This window comes from Callospermophilus lateralis, chromosome 3, assembly GCF_048772815.1.
Source record: "Callospermophilus lateralis isolate mCalLat2 chromosome 3, mCalLat2.hap1, whole genome shotgun sequence".
NCBI lineage: Eukaryota > Metazoa > Chordata > Mammalia > Rodentia > Sciuridae > Callospermophilus > Callospermophilus lateralis.
The window spans coordinates 164,052,479-164,074,480 of record NC_135307.1 but is presented as its reverse complement, the minus strand read 5'-3'; the positions used below and the strand labels follow the sequence as shown (position 1 = coordinate 164,074,480).

The 22,002-nt window shown below is 36.2% G+C and overlaps 1 protein-coding gene across 2 annotated transcripts in view; it reads left to right on the top strand.

Moving 5' to 3' along the window:
* Slx4ip (SLX4 interacting protein) overlaps positions 1-22,002 on the top strand; it is a 208,250-nt gene that overhangs the window by 166,269 nt on the left and 19,979 nt on the right. For both annotated transcript variants that reach the window (XM_076851513.1, XM_076851512.2), the window contains 2 exons: positions 14,577-14,654; positions 17,336-17,424. In XM_076851513.1, coding sequence (XP_076707628.1) covers positions 14,577-14,654; positions 17,336-17,424 — 167 coding nt within the window. The remainder of the gene's footprint in view (positions 1-14,576; positions 14,655-17,335; positions 17,425-22,002) is intronic.

Sequence of the window (22,002 nt, the reverse complement as noted above, 5' to 3'; positions counted from 1 at the left end):
TTTTATTAGTGGTTTAGATTTGTTCATTTGGATTTTTACTGCTGGTAAATACTGTTAAAACAAAATTATAAAGAACCCTTTATGTATTCTTCTGAAACTTTGCCTAATTCAGGCAATTAAGATAAGAATATCAAGGTAGTGTTTTGTAATAAAAACTGAGTTAGCATAGTACCTAGTTCTTTTTAATCTGAGTCTATCTTAATTACAATCATAAATCATTGTATACCTATAAATTTACATTTTACATATCAACATGACATTTTACCTGAACTCTTAAGGACATGTAGAAGATAAAAGTATCAGTATTGTGGTGATTTTTAATTTATGTGGAAAGGTAGATCATGAGTTCATTTAAAAAGGAAAGAAAACAAAACAAAGGCAGGAGAGGTTCTTTGAAATCCTCCAGAGGTGTGATAATAATTGAGCTAATATATATTTGCTTCTCATAAATTGCCTCGGTAGTTTGAGCCTTGAGGACCTTAGAAATTACCCATGTCCCTGTGCCTCTTCACTGTTGCTATAGTACTCCTGCTAAAGGTCTATTTGTTTGTTTTTAAAGGAACTAGGGTAGTTTATCACTTACATTCACTGACAGAACTTAGACATTTTGTTATTGTCGTTGGAGAACTCTGTAAAGCACCACTGTTATTCTAAGAAAACTCTTATTAGTAGTTTCTTTGTAATATCCTAGTAAATCAACAGTAAAATGTTTAAGAACTAAGTGATTTCCAAACCTGATTATGCATCAGAATTCCCTGGAGCTCTTTAAAAAGAATATAGTTCTCTGGTACCCACCCCAGATCTACATCAGATTCTTAGGGCCTGGGGATACAAGCATCTGCTGTGGAAATTCAGATTCCCCAAAAGATTTGGATATGAGCTATGGACCCATTATTGGGAATTCAAAAGAGTAAATTTTTTATTTTATTATTACTGGTGGTTTTTTTTTTTTTTTTTTTCCTGTGCCAGGGATTGAACCCAGGACTTTGTTCATGCTAGGCAAGTGCTCTGCCACTGAGCCTTATCTCCAGTAGATACTTTTTTTGAACTTCATAGTGGTTTAATTAACTAGAAAAAAGTAGAAAAGATGATCAATTTTAGGAATACTTAAGGTTACCATCTGTAACTTGAGTGAATGCATCAAAATTGGGGAAAAGACCTGTCACTTTATATGGGATGGAAATTCCAAATGACTGTGACAAAACTAAGAGGCATGTTTCTCACAGGCATATGCTGAATAGTAAGTTAAATGTAGAACAGAAAAAAGACTAGCACCTAAACATCAGAGGAAAAAAGTCAGGAAGCGAACAAGCCTGGGACTAGGAAATGAAAACAGAAGAGTGACATGAAAGAAACCCACTATGATCTTCTTTAATTTAATCCTTTCCCTTGAAGCTCCTGTGTTGTCCGCTGCTTAGTATCTTTGCAAAGGTCCTGGAGCAGATGTTTGCCTTTTTGTGTCTTCTTTATTGCTCTGTTTTTGATGCTACATCAGAAATACTGCCAATCACCTCTTAATTGTCAACTCAGTAATTGTTCTCTTTCTGCTATTATTAATGCTGTCTTAGTATTTGATCTTTAAAAAAATATCTCTTCTAAGACTACTCTCTTAGTTATTCTTCTTGTCTGTTCCTCATAGGCTCTCTTTGTCTGCTGACCCTTGAGCATTGGTTCTGTTCTGTTCCTCTTCATTTCTCAATTGTTGTGCTCTGCTGTGGACCTTTCTGCCTTTGGGGCAGAGGTGCCTCGGTATCTTTTCCCCTGAACTTCATGTCTTATTTCTGCTTCCTTTCTGCATAGCTTCACCCAGAGATCTCATTGGTTCTTCTCTCTAAGGCTTAGTTCATTTTCTTATCACCTCTTCCTAAACTCTCTGTTTCCTAGCAAGCTACTATTTACATAAAATGTGTTCACAAAACCAGAAAAATCTTCATCATGATTCATCATTCTCTGCATGTATATGTTGACGACCGAAGTTATCTTACTCTATCTCTGAATTGTCTCCCGTGAAGTCTTTTTCTCATTAGTTCTGCTACTGATGAGCCTCATCTTCTCCCACTTAGGTTTATTAAAAGAAAACTTGAGATAAAATAAATTTAATAGAATTTATTTGGACAAAGAACAATTCATGATTCGAATAGCACTCTAAACCAGAAGAAGTTCAGGGAGCATAATGAGCACCAAGCTATAGGGTAAACATGAAAGCATAATTTAAAAATTACTGGATTGGCTGCAGGTAGGCATTATCCTTATTTGGGTATGATTTGATGGGGAGTCCCTGGTTATATAACAGATTGGCTAGTTGACTATCTATAATTGGATAAAGCTCAATTCAGAATTAACCAGTTATAAAGAATGCCTCTAAGTATCTGTTTGTAGAAACCACCTGGGCTGATGACCTCCTCTTAATTTGCCTTAATAACTTGCAGTAGCTTCTGCCAATTTCAGTCACTTAGTGCTTTGTGAGAATATAGGCCAAGTGCTACAGAATATTTTTTTCCCAAGAGAAACAGAAAATTCCAATTTTAATGTAGATTTGAGATTTAAAAAAAAAATAGAAAATGAAATAACACAAAAGAAATGTTGGGAAATAATCTAAATTTATTGATAATCACAATGAAACTTTGTAAGTCTGGATTTTTAAAAATATTTATTCATATGCTGTTTATAAGACATATTCCTACAATATACGACCTCAGAAAAAGTCAAGAAAAAAAAAGGAAGGAAAATAGTATACCTGATAACTGAAAAGCAAGCTAGAACAAGTCTATTAGTATCAAATGAAACACTAAGACAAAGAGCATTACTTAAGATAAAGAGTACCACCAAATATTAAGTGGGCATTAGTATTCATTGGACATACAATAATTCTCAATCTATATGTACATAATGCAGTTTCTAAAAAATATACAAAATGGAAGGAACTAAAGAAAAATTGGTTAATATGAAAGAGGGAGAGTTTGTCCCATTATTCTCATTAATTAATAGATCAAGCAAATAAAGTGCATATTAGCATTAGGGCTGGGGATGTAACTCATGGTAGAGTACTTGCCTAATATGTACAAAGCCCTGGGTTCAATCCCCACTACCTCAAAAAAATTAAGAATAAATATATAGCTATGAATGAAATAATTTTTTTAAAATTGGACTCAATGGGCATATTTTGAACTCAATATTCAGAGAGGAGTAAGGGGAAGGAGAGAAAATGTAACATGGATTAATCTGGAGGGCATTATTCTAAGGGAAATAAATAAGACCTAGAGTATTTTGTGAACTCACTTATTTTATAGAAATAGAGTACCATGGTGCTTGCTAGGTACAAGGATAGGGACGGAGGCCAGTTGTGAAGTACAAGAAGGCCCAAGTTGGAAAGATTGAGGATGACCAAAGGATGCAAACTTTCAGTTATAAGATAAATAAGTTGTGGGGATCACATGGACAGCATGGTGATTATAAAGATGCTCCTCATTTTACAATGGGTATCCATCCTTATAAACTTATCAGTTTATAAGGTGTTAGGTTAAAATGCATTCCATACATCTAACCTAGTGAGCATCATACTTAGCAACACAGTATGCTGTAGAGTGTTGTTTGATTACCCTCAGGATTGCTTGTTTCCTGAGAGCTGCCACTGCTCAGCATCAAGAGAGAAGATTTTTCCACATTTAGCCAGTTCAGAAAGAGATCAAAATTAAAAATATGAAGTACAGTTTCTACTGGATGTATATGGTTTTCACACCCTTGTAAAGTTGAAATCTCATAAATCCAAACCTTGCAAGTTGAGGACCATCTGTTGTTAGTTACACTCTATTGTGTGTTTGAAATTTGCTATCAGTACATCTTTGTGTTTTCATTACAAAAAAAAAAAGATGGGGGTAACTATATGAGATGATCGATATTTTGATTAGCTTAATCGTAATCATTTCACAATGTATACATTAAATCATCGTTTTATACACTTTAAATTCATACATTTTTAATCTGTTAATTATACCTTAATAAAGCTGGAAAAAGTTGGAGTTAAATAGGCTTTTCACCTAAAAGCACACTGAAGTCAGTTTGAAAATGCAGTTTTTAGGAGCTAATAATATTTACAATTACAATAAAAAATAGTATTTCATAATAAACTCAAAAGTGTGAGAAAATTATGAAGAAACATTTTAACTTTGCTGAAAGATATTAAGGTTCTTGAAAATAATTGGGACGATTATTATGTTAAATAAATAAAAGTTATTGTAAAATAAAGACTTATTATAATAAAAATGTTAATTTTCTTCATATTGATGTATGGATTGAAGCTCTTTCAAATCAAACTCCTAACAGGGTTTTTTCTTTTTCCCATTCAAATTTGATAAGCTAAATGAAAGGGCAAAATGCCAAGAATAACTCCAAATATTCCTGATGAAGAAAGAAAACAGTATTGGGGGTCAGGAGAGAAACTTGCTCTACCAGATTAAAATTTATTGTAAATAAAGTTCAAATATTAACACAATGTATATTTTGTGATAAGTCAGTAGAAGACAGTAACTCAGAAACAGAGTGCTGTGTATGACAGAATTGGCTTTGGGAATTAGTAGAAACCTTCTTTTGAATATTTAATTTGTTATTCATGTGAATGGTGACTGAGATAGTTTGGTAGCAGTCACCATACACAAAGTCAGTGTTCATAATATTGAGTTTTTAAAAAACAGAGTTACAGAACAATGTTTATCATATGATTCCATCTTTATAGAAAAAAATAAGTATGTATGTATGACTCTAAGGTGTCTCTTGAGAAAAGATGGAGAGGATATCAAAAGTCAAGGTGAGGGGCTGGGATTGTGGCTCAGTGGTACAGCACTTGCCTCACATGTGTGAGGCACTGGGTTTGATCTTCAGCACCACATAAAAATAAAAAAATAAAATAAAGGTATTGTGTCCATCTGCAACTAAAAAATATTAAAAAAAAAAAAAAAAAAAAGTCAAGGTGACAAAAGTGTCTCCAGGTGGCGATGATTTAGCTTTTTCTTTTAAGCCTTTTTGTTTTTGTCCAGACTATTTTTGAGTATATGCCGCAGTCCGGCTGCAGCAAAATAACCAGGGTGGGGGTGGGGGTGGGGGGGTGACGAGCAACTTGAGTAGGTTGATACAGCAGGAGTAGGAGCCGTTTATTGTAGGACAGGAGGGGTATATATACATTCCACACAGCTTATCTTAATTAACATAAACTAGATACAGCAGTCAACCAATAAGGAATCTCCACACTTAATGGCTCGATGGCGTTACTTCACAAACCACTCCCTCTGCAAAATGCCAGGTGCCATCCTGACTTGTTTACAGACCCTAACAAATATATGTTACTTTTTATTAGAAAAGGCCTTTTTCACTTGGAATTTCTTGTTTTTTACTATTCATGTTTATTCTTCTAGGTTAACTTTATAATTATTTTTAGCAACTTCGAAACTGCCTCCTCAATACACTACTACCAATACTACTATTACTACTACTACTAACAATAATAATAATAATAATCATAATAATTTCACTGTGATTTTTAACTGGTTTTGTCCAGTTGAGTACATGTTTAATTGATAAATAAATAATAAGACAATTCACATCTTTATTGTTAACCCACCTAATCAAGAACATTCATTTCACTCCATCTTTCCAGGTCTCTCTCTCTTTTTTTCTTTTTCTTTTTTTTTAAAGAGAGAGAGAGAATTTTTTAATATTTATTTTTTAATTCTTGGTGGACACAACATCTTTGTTTGTGTGTGGTGCTGAGGATCGAACCCGGGCTGCATGCATGCTAGGCGAGCACGCTACCACTTGAGCCACATTCCCAGCCCCTCCAGGTCTCTTTTTTAAGTTAAGGAAGTTTTCTGATTTTTTAATATAGTTTACAAACATTTATGCAATTAATGGTTTCTAAAATTGTATAATCTTTCCATTTCCTCCCACATTGAGTCAAATTATTAACTAAATATCTTTAATGTCAGGGCTTTTTTAAAAAAGAATCAAAAATATGAATTAAATGTAGAAAAACATTCCCCAGGGTAGTGAGGTTAAGAACCATAGTTTATTTAAACTTAGTATAAATGACTAGATTGAAACTGAACACCGTATCTTTAAGCATTTGGAAGTGGCCAGCTTTCCTTTAACTCTGTTGAAGACGTGAAAAAAAAAAAATGAACTTCAACTAAATGTGAGGAATTCAGATTAGAGGTTACATTTTATTTAGATTGCACTTAATGTTTTAAAATTCTAAATTCAATGGAAATTTAAAATTTGAGATTTCACATAAAAAAGTTGAATTAGCAGTTTTTTCTGTTCCCTAATTTCCAGTGGCAGCTGATGGGTAGAGTTGAGTTGCTTCAGACCCTATTAAATAAGCTGTGACCACTCTTCATTTTCCCTCCAAAATCTACTTCTTTTCCAGTTACCTTAGGCACTAAGCTTGCATGTTGGTTTGGTCAATGTAGGAAGAATTGAGTTGCACATGCGTAGTTGTGACATCATCTCACTTGGTATTTTGATATTGTCTTTAAAAAATATGATCCTGGCTGACAAACAGAAAGTGGACTTTTTGACTACTCAAGGTTGATTTTTGCTGTATGATTCCACAATTCTGTTAGAAGAGCCCGGTGGTTCATGAACTCTTCTTGTTGCACATGGTCCTAAAATCTTAGAGTTGGAATAGATCCTCTGCAGAACAGGCCACAGAGGATGTGCTTCATCTGGCATTCCTCCTTAGGCACAGGAAATTTAAAAGCTGTTGCTGAGGCATTTGCTTGAACAGTTAGCAGTTCAAACAACCAGCTACATCATATAGAAGGTTTATTAAAAATCTGTTCCTTTTTTGCATAATTCTTTAAAGATGAGTATACAAAGTTTTCTAGAGAACATTTTATAAGTACACAATATTATATCAGTCTCATCATTATGCATAACCTGGCAGAATTATGATTGTGGGAACCATAGTGTTGATTATGATTTCATCTGTGCTTGCATATTAAATAAACAAAAGATGGGAAAGCAGTATGGAGAAGAGATCCAAAGTGATAATTTCTCAGTCTGTTTTATTCTAATTTTTGTCTCCCCCCAAAAGTTTTATCATTGACTGTTTACCAATCATTGTTGAATCCTAAAGATAATAAAATTAATAGTACATGTGTCCTATGGTATTATTATTGTCCACAGGATGACAGGTGGAAAATCTGTGTTTTTTCTAAATACATTTGGCTTCAAATAATTGCTTTATTCAGTTTCAAAAAATATTTTTATGAAACTCACCAGTTTGCCCCATTTGTTTTGGCATCAAAGAAACATAGTTTTATTGTGACTCAGAGTCTAGTACTGTCCTTATTTAAGGACATGAAATGTTATCTCAAGGGAACCTTTTTGGAGTCTCTAAATGTCTTGGGTAATAAACGAAATTTTTAGCCTAGGACTAAATATTCCACTTACCCACCCAAATTGTTTCCCAATTGTGGTCTGAGATTAGGATTCTCTGTGTATGTTCTTAAACTTATGACAGGACTCTTGGCTTTTGGTTCCCACAGAACAATGCCTTTTCCCAGCTCCACCCATCACCAGCAATGGTGAAGGTCATATGTAGGCCCATAATGTGTTTCAGAACGCCCAGTGGCAGTTTTTTCCTAAGTCCCCGTCTCATATCTGCTCTCTCTGTGTTTTAAGTGACGATATCAAACTCATGATTTCTCTGCCCTCTCCACTCTAGGGATTCTGATAATGTTCTGAATGGATGGATATTCTCCATCTTTTATGTAATATGTTCCTGGTCTAGTCTAGAACTCAAGATATTGTCAACATGTTTGGCAGTTATCAGCCTCTTTCTTTCTATCCTCGTATTAAGCCACAACCAAGTCTTCAGATGGATAATGAAAACTGACTCATGGCTTCAACTGGAAACAGTCACATGACTGAAGTAGCTTACCATACAAAACAACTTCTGCATTAGCACATGATAGTCTCATTGCAATGAAGTGTCCTTTCTTAAAACAAATATGAGACTGCTACCCAGCCTCCCTGAGTAAGTTTGCCATAATCTTAAGCATCTACAAATTTAAATTTTGATTTCCTTGAAATTATCTCTAGAACTAAATCTTCAAGTCATCTATGTTCCAGATTTTGAACTGTAATTATAGCTTTAGTTTGAACCTTAAATTTCCTAGAGCAGTTAAAGGATAAGTCAGTTTTTAAATGGCTGGCATTCTAAAAGAGAATGTAAGCTGAAAATTTGTATTTAGGCAGTTGAGTTTTGTTTTGTTTTAAGTTCAAATTCAGAATAGGGGTTATTTTATTAAGTTAATGACAGCCCAGTGGATTTTAAAGTTTTGGGGAAAAAAGGAGAGGGAAATTATTTCAGATTAAAGGAGATATAAGAGAATATATATGTTAAAAATGCATGATCTTTGGTTGAGTCCTAGCTTGAGGGGAAATGAGTGATATACATTTGGGGACAGGTGGAGAAATTTGAGTATAAATTAGTTATTTGAGCAATGATGTCATGCTCAGTTGAGTGTCCCTTGTCTGAAATGTTTGGGACCAGAAGTATTTCAGATTTCAGTTTTTTGGATTTTACAATATTTGTGTAGACTTTACCATTTGAGCACACCTAATTGAAAAATCAGAAATATGAAATGCTCCAGAAATATGAAACTTTTTAAGGGTCATTGTCAGTATTCAAAAAGTTTCAGATTTCAAGACATTTTGGAATTTCATTAGGGATGCTCAAACTGTAGTATTTTGATGATGTAGGAGAATCTCCTTATTGTTCAGGAGTCTGTACATAGGAGTCAGGTTTCATGATATCTCATTTATTTTGATATGTCTCATTTATTATGATATACAATATGTATATGAAATATGGCAAAATATTAGCCATTTTTGAATCTAGATGGTGTTTATGGTACTATTTTCTACTTTTCGGAATATTTGAAATTTTTCACAATTACATGAGTGATGAGACTAATGAAGAAGTAATTTTGGTGAGAGATGTATTGATGGGCACAGGTCATCTTCTTGAGTCTGCTAGTTGTTTAGAAGAAGGCCTTTATTGGAGGAGAGCTGCACAGGTGGTGGGTGGAGCCCATCTGCCAGGCCATTTCTATGGCAAGTGGGCCACATGGAGGAATTTTCCCAGGCTCTCCCTGAGGGGCAGCATAAGAGTCATGGGAGAGGGTTTTCTGCTGTGACTCACTGTACTACAGGTCCCATAACAGCCATAGGGAAGCTTAAATTGGTTTGTTGTTTTTGTTTTGTTTTGTACCAAGAACTGAACCCAGGAGCACTTAACCATTGAGCCACATCCCTACTCCCCTTTTTTTATTTTGAGACAGGGTCTCACTCAGTTGCTTAGGGCCCTCCTAAGTTGCTGAGGCTGGCTTTGAACTTGTGATCCTCTTGCCTTAGCCTCCTGAGCTGCTGGGATTACAGGTGTGCACTATCATCCCTGGCTTCAAGTTATTTTGACTGAGTCCACTGGAAAATAAGTGAAGCTGGATAGTTTTACATTAAAAACTCCATGTTGGATATTTGCTCTCAGGGACCACTCCCTTAAAGTGGATTCTTATTAGAACATGGTATTACTTAAAACCAATGTACATGCCTAGAGTGGAATCTGTTCAAATCATATTTGAATTGGAGGGAGTTGTAATTTTTGCCTCTATCTTCATGAAGTCTCTGAATTTCTACTGAAGACTTTTGAAGCAGTTTTGAGTATGAAATAACATAATTACAGAACTCTAGTTTGCCTTGTCTTTCTTTCATAAGTATTGGTGACACCCCCCGCCCCCCACCCCCGCCACACACACACACCCTCTTTTTCTTAGAGACTCAATATTCTTTGCGAAACACAGAGGTGATCCAGAAGAAATTAATGGGGTAAGAAGTAGTTGTTTTAAGATTTAGCAGGTGTCTAGAGGTTGTTTGTAGAAGGACAAAGTGTGTCAGCTCTCTAACAAGGTACAGAATGCAAGAGGCAGCACAGAGACTGGAGACTCTTTGGGCTGCTTAGAGGCCGGGGGAAAAGATGGACTTGCTTGATATACTTGGATGATCACATGACATTATGCAATTCAAAATTTTAAATATTTCTAGAAATTCATATTCCTGAAGACTCTTCATGGAGAGATGCTTCCATGACAAGCCATCCCCTCCTCTATCACCAATCTCTTCCTGTGTTTAAAATAGTCTTCTCAGATTTAGGAGGACCACAAGAGCTAAGAAGAAAATAGGTGTACTTCAATATGATTTGTGAGTACTTCATAATTTTGGAATACTATAGCTAGATAGTTTTTTCCAATAAAAAGGTTATCACTTTATGATTTCCATTTGCACATTTTCCCTGAATCTCCTACTGACTCAGATTTTTTGTATTTAGAACACAAGTGCTGCAAGCTGGGAACTGGTGCCTGAGTAGGAAAAGCAAAGGGCCTCTTGGATTCTTTGCCAAATTGCTATTTAACTTCAGAGAATAGTGGAGCTTTGCTTTAGCCCTAGTGAAGTACAAAATCCCAGTGGCCTGTTGAACTCTCTAAAGTCTTTTTCATTAAGAGCAAAGATAAGAGAGTAGTCTGTATCACTGCCTGTTATCTATGGATAAATGAAATACATCTCCCTAAAGCATTTCAGTTCAGTATCTTTCAGCAGCAGTCATTTTCTCTGTTTATAGATCAAATTTAGTTTGCCATAAGAACTGACACAAGAACCTTTTGTGTTTAATCTCTCTTCAGGTTTCTCTTTAAACAGTCAAGTTTCATATGAACAGTGGAATTTGGACTAAGCAGGTGCAAATCTTTTTTACATGTTAAACTTGCCATTTCACTTGTAAATGCCATTAGGCCAGGTTTTCTATTGAAGCCACTAATATAACAAGGTACCAATTCAGGAATGATTCTCATCTCGCAGAGGGTTGTCAGCGCAGGTAGCCAGGTTTCAATAAATCCAATTTTCCTGGTAGTTTCAGTAATAAATCATTTGGAATATACCTTATTTTACTGTAGGAAAAAGTGTCATATTGGGACTTTATTTTTTAGTTGTCCTGATAGCATTTTGTTACCAAGTGATATCTCCAGATATCTAAACTCAGCTGCAGCTTTCATGCGCAGCTTCACATTTAGCCCCTTTCTCATGATAATATTTTATTGCTGGAGATTTTGTACAGGAAGAAGACTGAGATTTTGAACGTGCCATCTGAACCCTAATCACCTAGAGCTGTAAATCAGCAAAGGCAGAATGAGTTAGATATGGCACGTTTTTGTTGTTATTGTTTAGTCCTTCAGAAGGCTCATAAATAATTACTTGAAAAATCACTTCTAAATTTGCTGTGTTTGTGGGTTCAAACTTGCTAACGATTCGTCTCTTATAACCCTGCTCCCCCTGCAGTAGGACAAATAAACAGAGGTAGAAGTGACTTCCATTCTCTCAGTGACCTAAGGAATGAAATATTTGTTTCAGAGCACTCAGAGTAATGCCAACGGTGTGCATGTTTTGTTTAACACTTTAAGCAGAGGAAAGCCACATGACTGAAATGCAATCCATTTTCAAGTGTGTTGGGAAAAAGTATATTTCATCTCAGTAAATCTGGAGATTATCCTTTCATAGATGTCACTGCCATTTCACAATCTGCATGACTAAAGCAATTGTGCTGTCAGAGCCATAGCTTGTTTAGACATAGCATCAAGTCTGCACTCACTGAGGTCCTGGATCTTTCTATCAGGGTGTCAGAAGGAAATTGAATGCAAAAGTGGAAACTTCTTTTTTGGTTTATGTTCTCTGTATATTTTAAAACAATTATTGTTATGGACTTTAGGGGGATCAAGGAAATTGGTTTCCTTAGACCTAGTCTAATGGTCCTAAGACTACTTCTTGCAGTTCTCAGTTCTTCCATGGTAAAATATTGTCTTGGAAGCTTAGCCATTTCCTGAGATTGTCTTTGTACCTGGGGTCCTTCACCTTCTCTTAACCTTTCACTTCTGATTCTTCCACCAGCTACTTGAATGTGCTAACTGCAAACATTGTTTCTTGACCTTTTCAAGAATTCATCAACAGAGTAGTTTATACTTGAAAGGAGCCTGGAGGAGAGGGAAAAAGGGAAGGGGGAAGAAATAAGGCTGGTATGTTCTTTGAATTATGTGACAGTCCATTACCAACCTGTAAGATTGAAGGCACTTTTGCTATTTTCACAAATGAGATTTACTTCTCTTAAAAGGCTTTACTTTTTAGTATCATATGTGTGCTATTTATTGCTCTTATTGCCTGTAGTTGTAGCTCATTCATTTTAGGGGCAGTGTAATATTTCACTATATGGCAATATCTTAAAAATTCTATTAATGGATCTTTGCATTGGTCCTGGTTTGAGAATATCATGAAGAATGCTATTGTGACTACTATTTTCATGCTTAAGCCCAGCTTTAGATATTCAGGCGTTTTTCAAAGTAACTTTACCAGTTTGTACTCCTGCCAACAGCATATGAGAACTCTAGTTGCCCCCATATACTTTCTTTTTTTTTCTTTTAAATTTATTTTTTATTAGTTCTAATCAGGTATACATGACAGCAGAAAGCACTTCAATTCATTGCACACAAATGGAGCACAACTTTTCATTTCTCCGCTTGTACATGATATATAGAGTTGCACCACATATGCAGTCATACATGTACCTAGGATAATGGTGTTTGTCTCATTCCACCATCTTTCCTAACCCCTCCATGCCACCTCCCCTCCCCTTAGCCCAATCAAAATTCCTCCATTCTACCCACCCCATCCCCCATTATGGTTCAGCATCCACTTATCAGAGAGAACATTTTGCCTTTGGTTTTTTGGTATTGGCTTACTTCACTTAGCATTATATTCTCCAACTACATTCATGTACCTGCAAATGCCTTAATTTTATTATCTTTTAATGCTGAGTAATATTCCACCATGTATATATACCACAGTTTCTTTTTTTTTTAATTAGTTTACTTTTTTTTTTTTTTTTTTTTGGTTGTAGTTGAACATAATACCTTCATTTTATTTATTCATTTATTTTTATGTGGTGCTGAGGATTGAACCCAGGGCCTCACACATGCTAGGCAAGCACTCTACCACTGAGCCACAACCCCAATCCCTATACCACAGTTTCTTTATCCATTTATCTGTTGAAGGGCATCTAGGTTGATTCCACAATTTAGTTATTGTGAATTGTGCTGCTAAAAACATTGATATGGCTGTGTCCCTGCAGTATGCTATTTTTAAGTCCTTTGGGTATAGACTGAGGAGTGGGATGGCTGGATCAAATGGTGGTTCCATTCCCAGTTTTCCAAGGATTCTCCATACTGCTTTCCAGATTGGCTGCACCAATTTGCAGTCCCACCAACAATGTATGTGTGTGCCTTTTCCCCACATTTTCACCAACACTTATTGTTGTTTGTATTCTTGATAACTACTATTCTGACTGGCGTGAGATGAAATCTTAGAGTAGTTTTTTTTTTTAATTAATTTTTATTGTAGGTTGTTCAAAACATTACATAGTTCTTGATATATCATATTTCACACTTTGATTCAAGTGGGATATGAGCTCCCTTAGAGTAGTTTTGATTTGCATTTCTTTAATTACTAGAGATGTTGAACATTTTTTCATATATTTGTTGATTGATTGTATATCTTCTTCTAAGAAGTGCCTGTTCAGCTCCTTAGCCACTACATTTATTGAACTCAACTCAAAGTGGATCAAGGACCTAGGAATTAGACCAGAGACCCTGTACCTAACAGAGGAAAAAGTAGGCCCAAATCTTCATCACGTCGGATTGGGCCCCAACTTCCTTAATAAGACTCCTAAAGTGTAAGAAATAAAAATCAATAATCAATAAGTGGAATGGATTCAAACTAAAAAGCTTCTTTTCAGCAAAGAAACAATGAGGTGAAGAGAAAGCCTACATTTTGGGAGCAAATTTTTGCCACACACACGTCAGATAGAGTACTAATCTCTAGGGTATGTAGAGAACTCAAAAAACTTAACACCATATACTTTCTAACACTTAATTCTGTCCTCTTCACTTACAGCTTTCAGTGCATTGGGGGGCGGATTTTTTTTTTTTTTTTTGATACGTGCCATGTTTCTTTAATCTCATTCTGTATGAATACTTAGCTGTATTTGAATTGGAGGGTAATTTACTTATAGAAAATACTCATTTTCAAATAATATTAAATTGTTCTTTTTGTGAGCTAATAAGTAATAAATATCAAAAGATGCCAAGATCTAAGGCTCAATCTACACTGAATTAATCACCCTATCAGAAAGCCCTAATTTTTCAGATATGTTAGACCTTCTTGTTTATCTCATTTTACAAGTGAAGTAATTGAGCTCCTTCAGGCAAGGTACCATGCCAGGTGTTATGGCTGGGCCTTCTGGAAGAACCCAGATAGTAATGTCTGATCTTTGCCTCAGCTGGGGCCCTCTACTGATTCTTACGCTATTTCATTTTTTAAATAATGCTTGAATTCATACTGCGTGGCAGGCACTGGACTGGGCCCCTGGGATTCAGTGCCAAACCAGCTTATAATCCAATAATGTCCCTTTCATTTTACAGGTTATGGCTTTCAGATCACAGCCTATTTCCTCAAGAGAGGGATACACCTCCGCTGCATCGAGAGCTCACAGAATACTGGTAAGGAGCTCATTTCTTGTTTACACAACCAACTAGCCATAGAGAAGAGATAAAAATTAAGAAATAGAAATTCCTACTTCCTACATTGCCTTCATGTCGTTGTATATTTTCAAACATTTGTGATTTTTTTTTCTCCCAATTGATACTGCATTTACTGGATGAGAATACTGAGCTGGACCACACTACATTTTACTTTCCTGATGTATCTCAGCACTTTTATTGAGTGTCCAGAGTTGCTTCTTTATTGTCAGCACACAGCAAGGCCCTGGGATGCAGATCAAGTGTGTATATAAGAAAGCCTTTTCCCAGCCTAGAGCCATCAAGACCATTCTCTAAGTGTGAAATTAGGCTACATTCCACCCCTCACTCCCTCAAACCAAGATGTTCACTGAGAAAATGATGTCAGTCTTATCCAGCGAACAACAAAGTTAGAAGCTAATGACCATTCTCCAAGAATTCTCTGAGCATTGGAAAGAAAATTTCACTCAAGTTCCCATCACTATGTCAGTATATCTATAAGATACAAAACAAGGACTTTAAAAATCAGCTCTATGGAAGTTTGCCCCTGGAATCTTCATGATACCTCCACTTTCTTAACTTGAAGTGTGCTGCTTGCATATGTTACTCTCTTAATGGATCTTCCACCTTGTTCACCTCTCTTATAAAACTAATTTAGCTAACTTTGTGCCTGGTAAAATATACCCTAAAACAACTATCAGTTATAACCAAAACAAATAAAGGAATACAGAAGTAGCTTTCTGTTGATACAATACCTGGTACCAAATATTCCAAATCCATCATTTTTTATTTTCAGAGGAATAAATAGAAGTACTAAATACAGAAATCATTTGATGAACTGGTAATTTTGAATTACAATTGTGATCCACTATTGAACTCTTTCAATTTTTTTGATTTGGGAGACAAAAGGGAGACATAGAGTGAATTCTATGGCTTGGTTTCCCCTTCTACAAAATGGGAGACCACTTATTGTTTATCTTAATAATATTTTAAGAACTAATGAACAAATATCAACTGAATTGGTGATTTTGTTATCTGGTTTTTCAAAGGCCATCCATAGTTACCAAGCCAGATGTAACATTCATGTGGGGTCACATAAACACACCTGGGCCCCAACTTGAGAAAGATGGCTTTCTACTTGGAAGAAAGACCAGACCAACAGGTTAGGCACCAGTCATGGAGGGCATTGAATGTTTGCCTATCTATGTATGCTGGGCACTAGGGAGCCATGACAAACTCTTGAGGCAAATAGTAGAACTGTTTTGTTAACCTGCTGTGTTAAGTAGGATGAATTAGAATAAAAGGAAATAACAGTGGTCCAGGGGGTAAAGAGAGATCTGTTGCTAGAATATCAATTCTTTTGGCCTTTTTGTATAATTTAACCTAGCTGAACATTATAAGGTGTTAATTGTGTTTAAATTGTGCATCTGCATCTGTTGACATCTCTGTGTTTGGCTTCTGAGTATACCAAATTGACACATTATTACCTCAGACAGTGCCCTCTTGTGCAATATATGTAAGAGACTCCATTTACATGAGTCATAGTATCCATATTTTAAAAAATTGGTCACATCTAAGAGAGAAGTTTTCTCTTTTAGAAAAATGACTTTATTTCTGTCACAAATATAACTCACATATATTATAAAAATATTCGAGCAATACACCAAGTATTAACAAAGGAAGAGATCCTCTCCACTCATTCAGAATATCCATTGTGATATCCTGACATCACCCCAGAGCTCAGTGGGGGCTGGTAGGCAGACGTACAAGAGAAGATCCCAATGGTGTTACTGTTTTGTGTCTCCTTCATTGACTGTTGTGGAGTCCTGTCCTGCAATTCATTTGCCCTACCCCATCCAAAAGCTAGTGGCTTTGCTTTAAAAGCTGAAGTAATAGATTACAATTACTATAGTGTAGTTGTCTTGTCTTCACCATGCACCTTTAACCGTTCCCTTAATAATCTGAATTCTTAACAGAAGCTGCTGTTATTATGGTCACATTCAGCTTAGGAGTTTGCCCTCTAATGTAGGAGACCTTCTCTAAGACCAGCTGACCAAGCAGATGATAAACAGACTACGAAAAACATTAATGTGTCACATTATTTGATTGTTAGCTAATATTCTTCCTTTTTCTCTAAAGTCTACACACTCATTAGAAAACACTGATACTATTTTTCAGATATGCGTTCTAACAAGAAAATAGCAAACTGAGGGCTGGGGATGTGGCTCAGGTGGTGGCGTGCTCGCCTGGCATGTGTGCAGCCCGGGTTCGATCCTCAGCACCACATACAAACAAGGATGTTGTGTCCGCCGATAACTAAAAAATAAAATGCTGAAGATTCTCTCTCTCTCTCTCTCCTCTCTCAATAGCAAACTGATACAGAGAGAAAGCTACAAAGGCCCTGCCTGGGGGCTTCATGTGGTATAATGGTCTAGGGGCTCAGGTGGACCAATTTGCAGCCTCCTCAACTCCCTAAGGCTTAGTACTCATCCTGCCCTATTGATGGCAAACACTGGAAGGATGGTGGGGAAAAGAGACACTCGTCTTATATATACTTGCATATTGCCATAGCATAAAATGAATGAAAAAATATGGGAACACATGTATCTGTGTTCATAGTTTTCTGAAGCCTTCAGTAACTTTATTTTCTTCATTTTATACAGAACTCCGTGTATTCCCTGACAGATTTGTGGTCTGTGTTAATCAGCTTGAATTTAATCATGATATTTTGGCAAATCAGAATGAAGAATTGGTATGTATTAAAAAATGCCGTAAATAAATAAATCTGCTTCAATGCTGAGTTACTGTAAAAAGTAGAAAAATTAAGTGTTTTCTGTTGTCATTCAACCATTGAATACTCAGTAATACATATTTTTGGGGACCAAAAGTCTTGTGCCTATTTTGCATGTTAATACTGATGCATGTGTTGATTTGTTGTTGTTGTAATCTCTTTGTTCCTGAAGACCCTTGAATATTTAATTTGATCAGCAGTATCTTTTCAACATCAATTTAAATTAAAAAGCAACACATTGCAAACACTATGATGGTGCTTGGTGATAGTATTCAAATAAAGCAAAAGCCACATGTTTCCACTAGAAGTTTTCACTGGGGTCAGTGGCTTTTGAATTTTATTCCATTGTGAATCACTAACATTTTCATGAGAACCAGTATTTCTCCCCAGTGTATTATTTCATAGCTGATAGGGTTCATTCTCCCTTTCCCTCTTTCCCTCTTTCCCTCTGTCTTTTCTCATGCTAAGCCTTTAGCTCCAACCAGGCCTGTTTCTGTTTCATCAGTTTTCTTCTCATAGAAAAATATAAAACATGCTTAGTGTTGTAGTTTAGAGCTTTGCCTTTTAAGCTTATCATGTACACTTGACAGAGACTCCTTGTAGTATTTGTATCTTGCTGTAGTCATGGTTCAATCTACTTACCTCTGTACAAACTTTTTTAATAGTATTAGATGTACAACTTGAAACTTTTAACAGAAAAAAAAAAAATCTAACAGACATTAACCCAGCCTTGAAGTATGACATGATTATCATGCTTCTAAGATAATTTATGGGAATATTAAATTATCCCTGATGTTTATTATTTTTTAATTCATATGAAATTTGAAATTTGGCCTACATAGTCTATAACCAGTTTCTTATCTCATCTTAAACAAATATATAAGGAGACTGTTTCAGAGGCTATAAAAGAGAATAGAGACCCAGGAAAAGTAAAGAGCAGAGAACTTATATTCATATTTAGATTCCTTTGTTTTGAGCAGAGGACTCTTACAGAAAAGCCGGTGTGACCCTTATATTTCCTCTTCTTCATCCATCAAAAAACTTTACAATGTACATATTAAATGAAATAAATGAAGCAACTTTGGCAAGAAGTAGTAAAAGTTTATCCTTTGAAATATTTCCAGAATGTTGACTTTCCTTAGTAAATTAATAAATTCTTAAATAGTAATGCTGTTGGCATACAGCTTTAATATAATATTGTTTAACTGATTTTCAGAGCAAGAAAGAAACAGATCTGTGGTTTAAGAAAACAACAATTATCTGTGCCAGAAAGTGTTATTGCTTTCAGATGGAATACAGAAGAAATTAGATCTTGTATCTGATATGCAATATTAATACCTAGTATCTTAAATTATTAAGCAGGAATTAAAACATCTCAATATAAATGAAACATTATCCCCCTTAGGGGCCCTGGTATTTATACAGATGTAAGTTTTCCATAGCTGCTGTTATATAAATCCTATAAGCTGGAGCACTTCCTAAATGTTGAGAATTTTCATTCTGAAAAGTTGACTAGTCTGACCCTTTTACAGTTTCTTTATCTGAAAAATGTTCGAATTTCTAGCAATTATACTATCACAACTAACCATGTTATAAGAAAAATGTCATAAACATCATGAGGCTCTTTTCATTGTTTTGGGGGGGGTTCTTTTTGGTTGTGGTCAATCTCTGTGCTCATTCTGTGGCCACCTCTTATTGCACTTCACAGATGCACTTTCCCACCAACATAAAAGAGTCAGTGAAGCTCTGTGCACCTTCCCTCCTCCCTGGCCTCTCACCTGAGCACCTCCCCACTTACAGGCCTCCACCACTTCCTCAGGTTGGTGATCACTAGTGGCTGTAAAATATCCAGGTCAAGTAAGGGGCCCTCTCCTGCAAATTGATCATCAAGCCAACCACACTGCCCTTCCACCAGAAGTGTCTTATAGCTTAATCCTCATTGATATTTGACCTCTGCCAAGCCTACTATCTCAGATATTTAAGGATCAATAAGCAATCCTTCCCTGCCAGAGTTGCCTTCTGCCAGAGAGAAGACATTCTTCTTCCTCTTGATACACTTCAAATGCCCAAAGCCAGTGATGTCAGGCTCCCCTGAGTATTCTTTGAACTTCCTTCAAGCTTTGAATTCTTTTATCAGTTCAAATTGATGTTGACCTAAGGGCAGGATCCTCTCATTCTCTCTTGGTAGTGATTCTCAAGGAATGTCTGCTGGGCAAGGCCTGGGAACTTGACTCCAGGAGTAGCTATATTGGCTATAAACTTCAGTTATTTTCCTATAATTGTTTACTTAACTCACTTTTCTACGCCCACAGAAGTGAGGGGGAGTGAACTAGTACCTGAGCTAAGGGCTAGGTGCCTTCCTCATGCTGTAGTCCTGGAGGGCACGGATTCTTTTCCTTCACTCCCTCCCACCCCACCCAACCCCATTTGGATCATCAATGTCTCAGTGACAATTTGTTAGAAAATCTGGAAGCATCTATTCAAAACTGCTCTGCCAAGGAATTCTTTCAGCCTTCAGACAAGAAAGCCAGCTGCACTCAGCTCTCAGTTCTTAAAGGTGGTGCACAAAAGAACCACTGTCCCAGATCAAGCAGTACAAAGGGAAAATCCCCTTCCTTTGCTCCTTTTTGGGGCAGAACAAATGCAGCCGCACTGTCCCCACTCCCCACTACACCAGGGAGGTCTGTTCCCCCTGCAGTGGGCATTTCTCTGTCCACTTCAGGACATTAGTGCAGGGCAGTCCTCCGTGTTGCAATCACTCTGTACAGAGTGCCCATGTGCTAGGGATGTGGGAATTGTGCTGTGTACTTTGGGAAGAAAGGGCATTATTATGAAATGAGTCATTGTATTTTTCTTTCTAGAGTTTCTCATAAGAAATCTCTAAACCCTGGAGCCTCAGTTTTTGACTATTGCAAGATATGGCGCTGGGGAGTTTTTACCTTTAGTTGTTCTCCTATGCCCCATCTTTTTTTACTTTAGAATTATGAAGAACATAAGGTAAATTTTTATTTCATTCAGCTGTGTTCTGTTCCAATGGTATTTTATTCTTTGCAAACCAAGTCTCTATGTAGAGACTATTGTCTTTCTCAGATGCATAGACCTAGAACTTTTAGGAAATTAAAATTGTTAATTTCTATTATTCCTCTATTAAGGTTGTATGAATAACCATAGAATTTTATACATATATGGAACATTTCAGGCACAGTGCAAAGCTACTGCTTCATTGTGTGTTGGTTGCAGGCTCTGCTAGTCTCTGGAGGCCACTTCTCATCTACTCTGACCATCACATTTAACATAATTTGCAGAGGGTTAATTTCATGCCAGGAACTCTTCTAGGCACTGGGGAAACAAAGAAAAATAAGAAAATGCTTTTTCGCACAAGGAGCTTGCAGTCTAGCAAATCAGGGGTACTGAAGAGTTCCCTGGTAACCTAAAAATATAACTCAAATAGAGCCTCCACTTTTCCTAAAGGTATTTAGTTAGATCCTTTTACCATTCAGAAGGAAAAGCCAAAAATATAGAATGACTTCCTTACTTTTGAACTTAGGTTCAAAGTCTGTGATTATCTAGGAAATTAAAAAATAATTCGTAGGCTAGTGCTGCCTTAAAATGGATTTGTGCATTAAGACAATTGGGTTCTTGGCCTTATACTTCATGTGAGTCGTTGCTGAGACGTGAAAATAGCCACAGAGGTTCTGCAGAGGGGCCCAATCACACAGGGCTAGGCCCATACTATAGCACCTGAATATAGAAGATTACTGTGGTATCTGGGCAAGGGACATTTAAGTACCAAATTGGACACTTCTCTTCAGTCAGACTGCTGTTTAGCATTAAACATCTCCTAGTTTATGAATATAGGATTGAAGTGAAAATTCATCTCAAGCAATAAACTACCATAGATTGAATTATTTTTAGCTTGGCTGTTGTATTCCTCAGCTGTGTGTAATCCAAGTTCTGTGGGCCTTCACCCTCCTCTCAATCAAATGGGGTGGGGCGAGGGTATCAGATTATCTCATCCTTTCTCACACAATTTCTATCAGAGGAAGCAGATGAAAATGTAGCTGAATAAAAACTATAAAATGATTTTACACACAAAAAAGAGCTTACAGTTAGAATTTTTAAATTGTGATAAAAACCATTTGGGGCAGAGCTGTATTTTATTTTGGGAAAGATAAATAGTAGTTACAAGGAAACACTTTGGCCTTACATTTTTAGAACAAAAGAAACTGCTTAACAGTTTGTTCACTGGCTTCTATACTCTCCCGATGACAGACTTTTTTAACTTTCATAAGGGAACATTTGCATAAATATAATGAGCTCATTCAAGACAAGAACTGTTTTTAACATTAAAAAATAGTGGATAATTTTTCCAGGTTTTCATAATATATTGTAGATTTTAAAAATCCATTATTCTCATTTCTTATTGTATTTCCTAAACAATACCAGTGGTAACTTACATGGAAGCCATTAAGAAGAGATTTCTGTAGCACTAGGAAAAGTTTTGAGTGAACAAAGGCTACTTCCATATTTCACATTTTT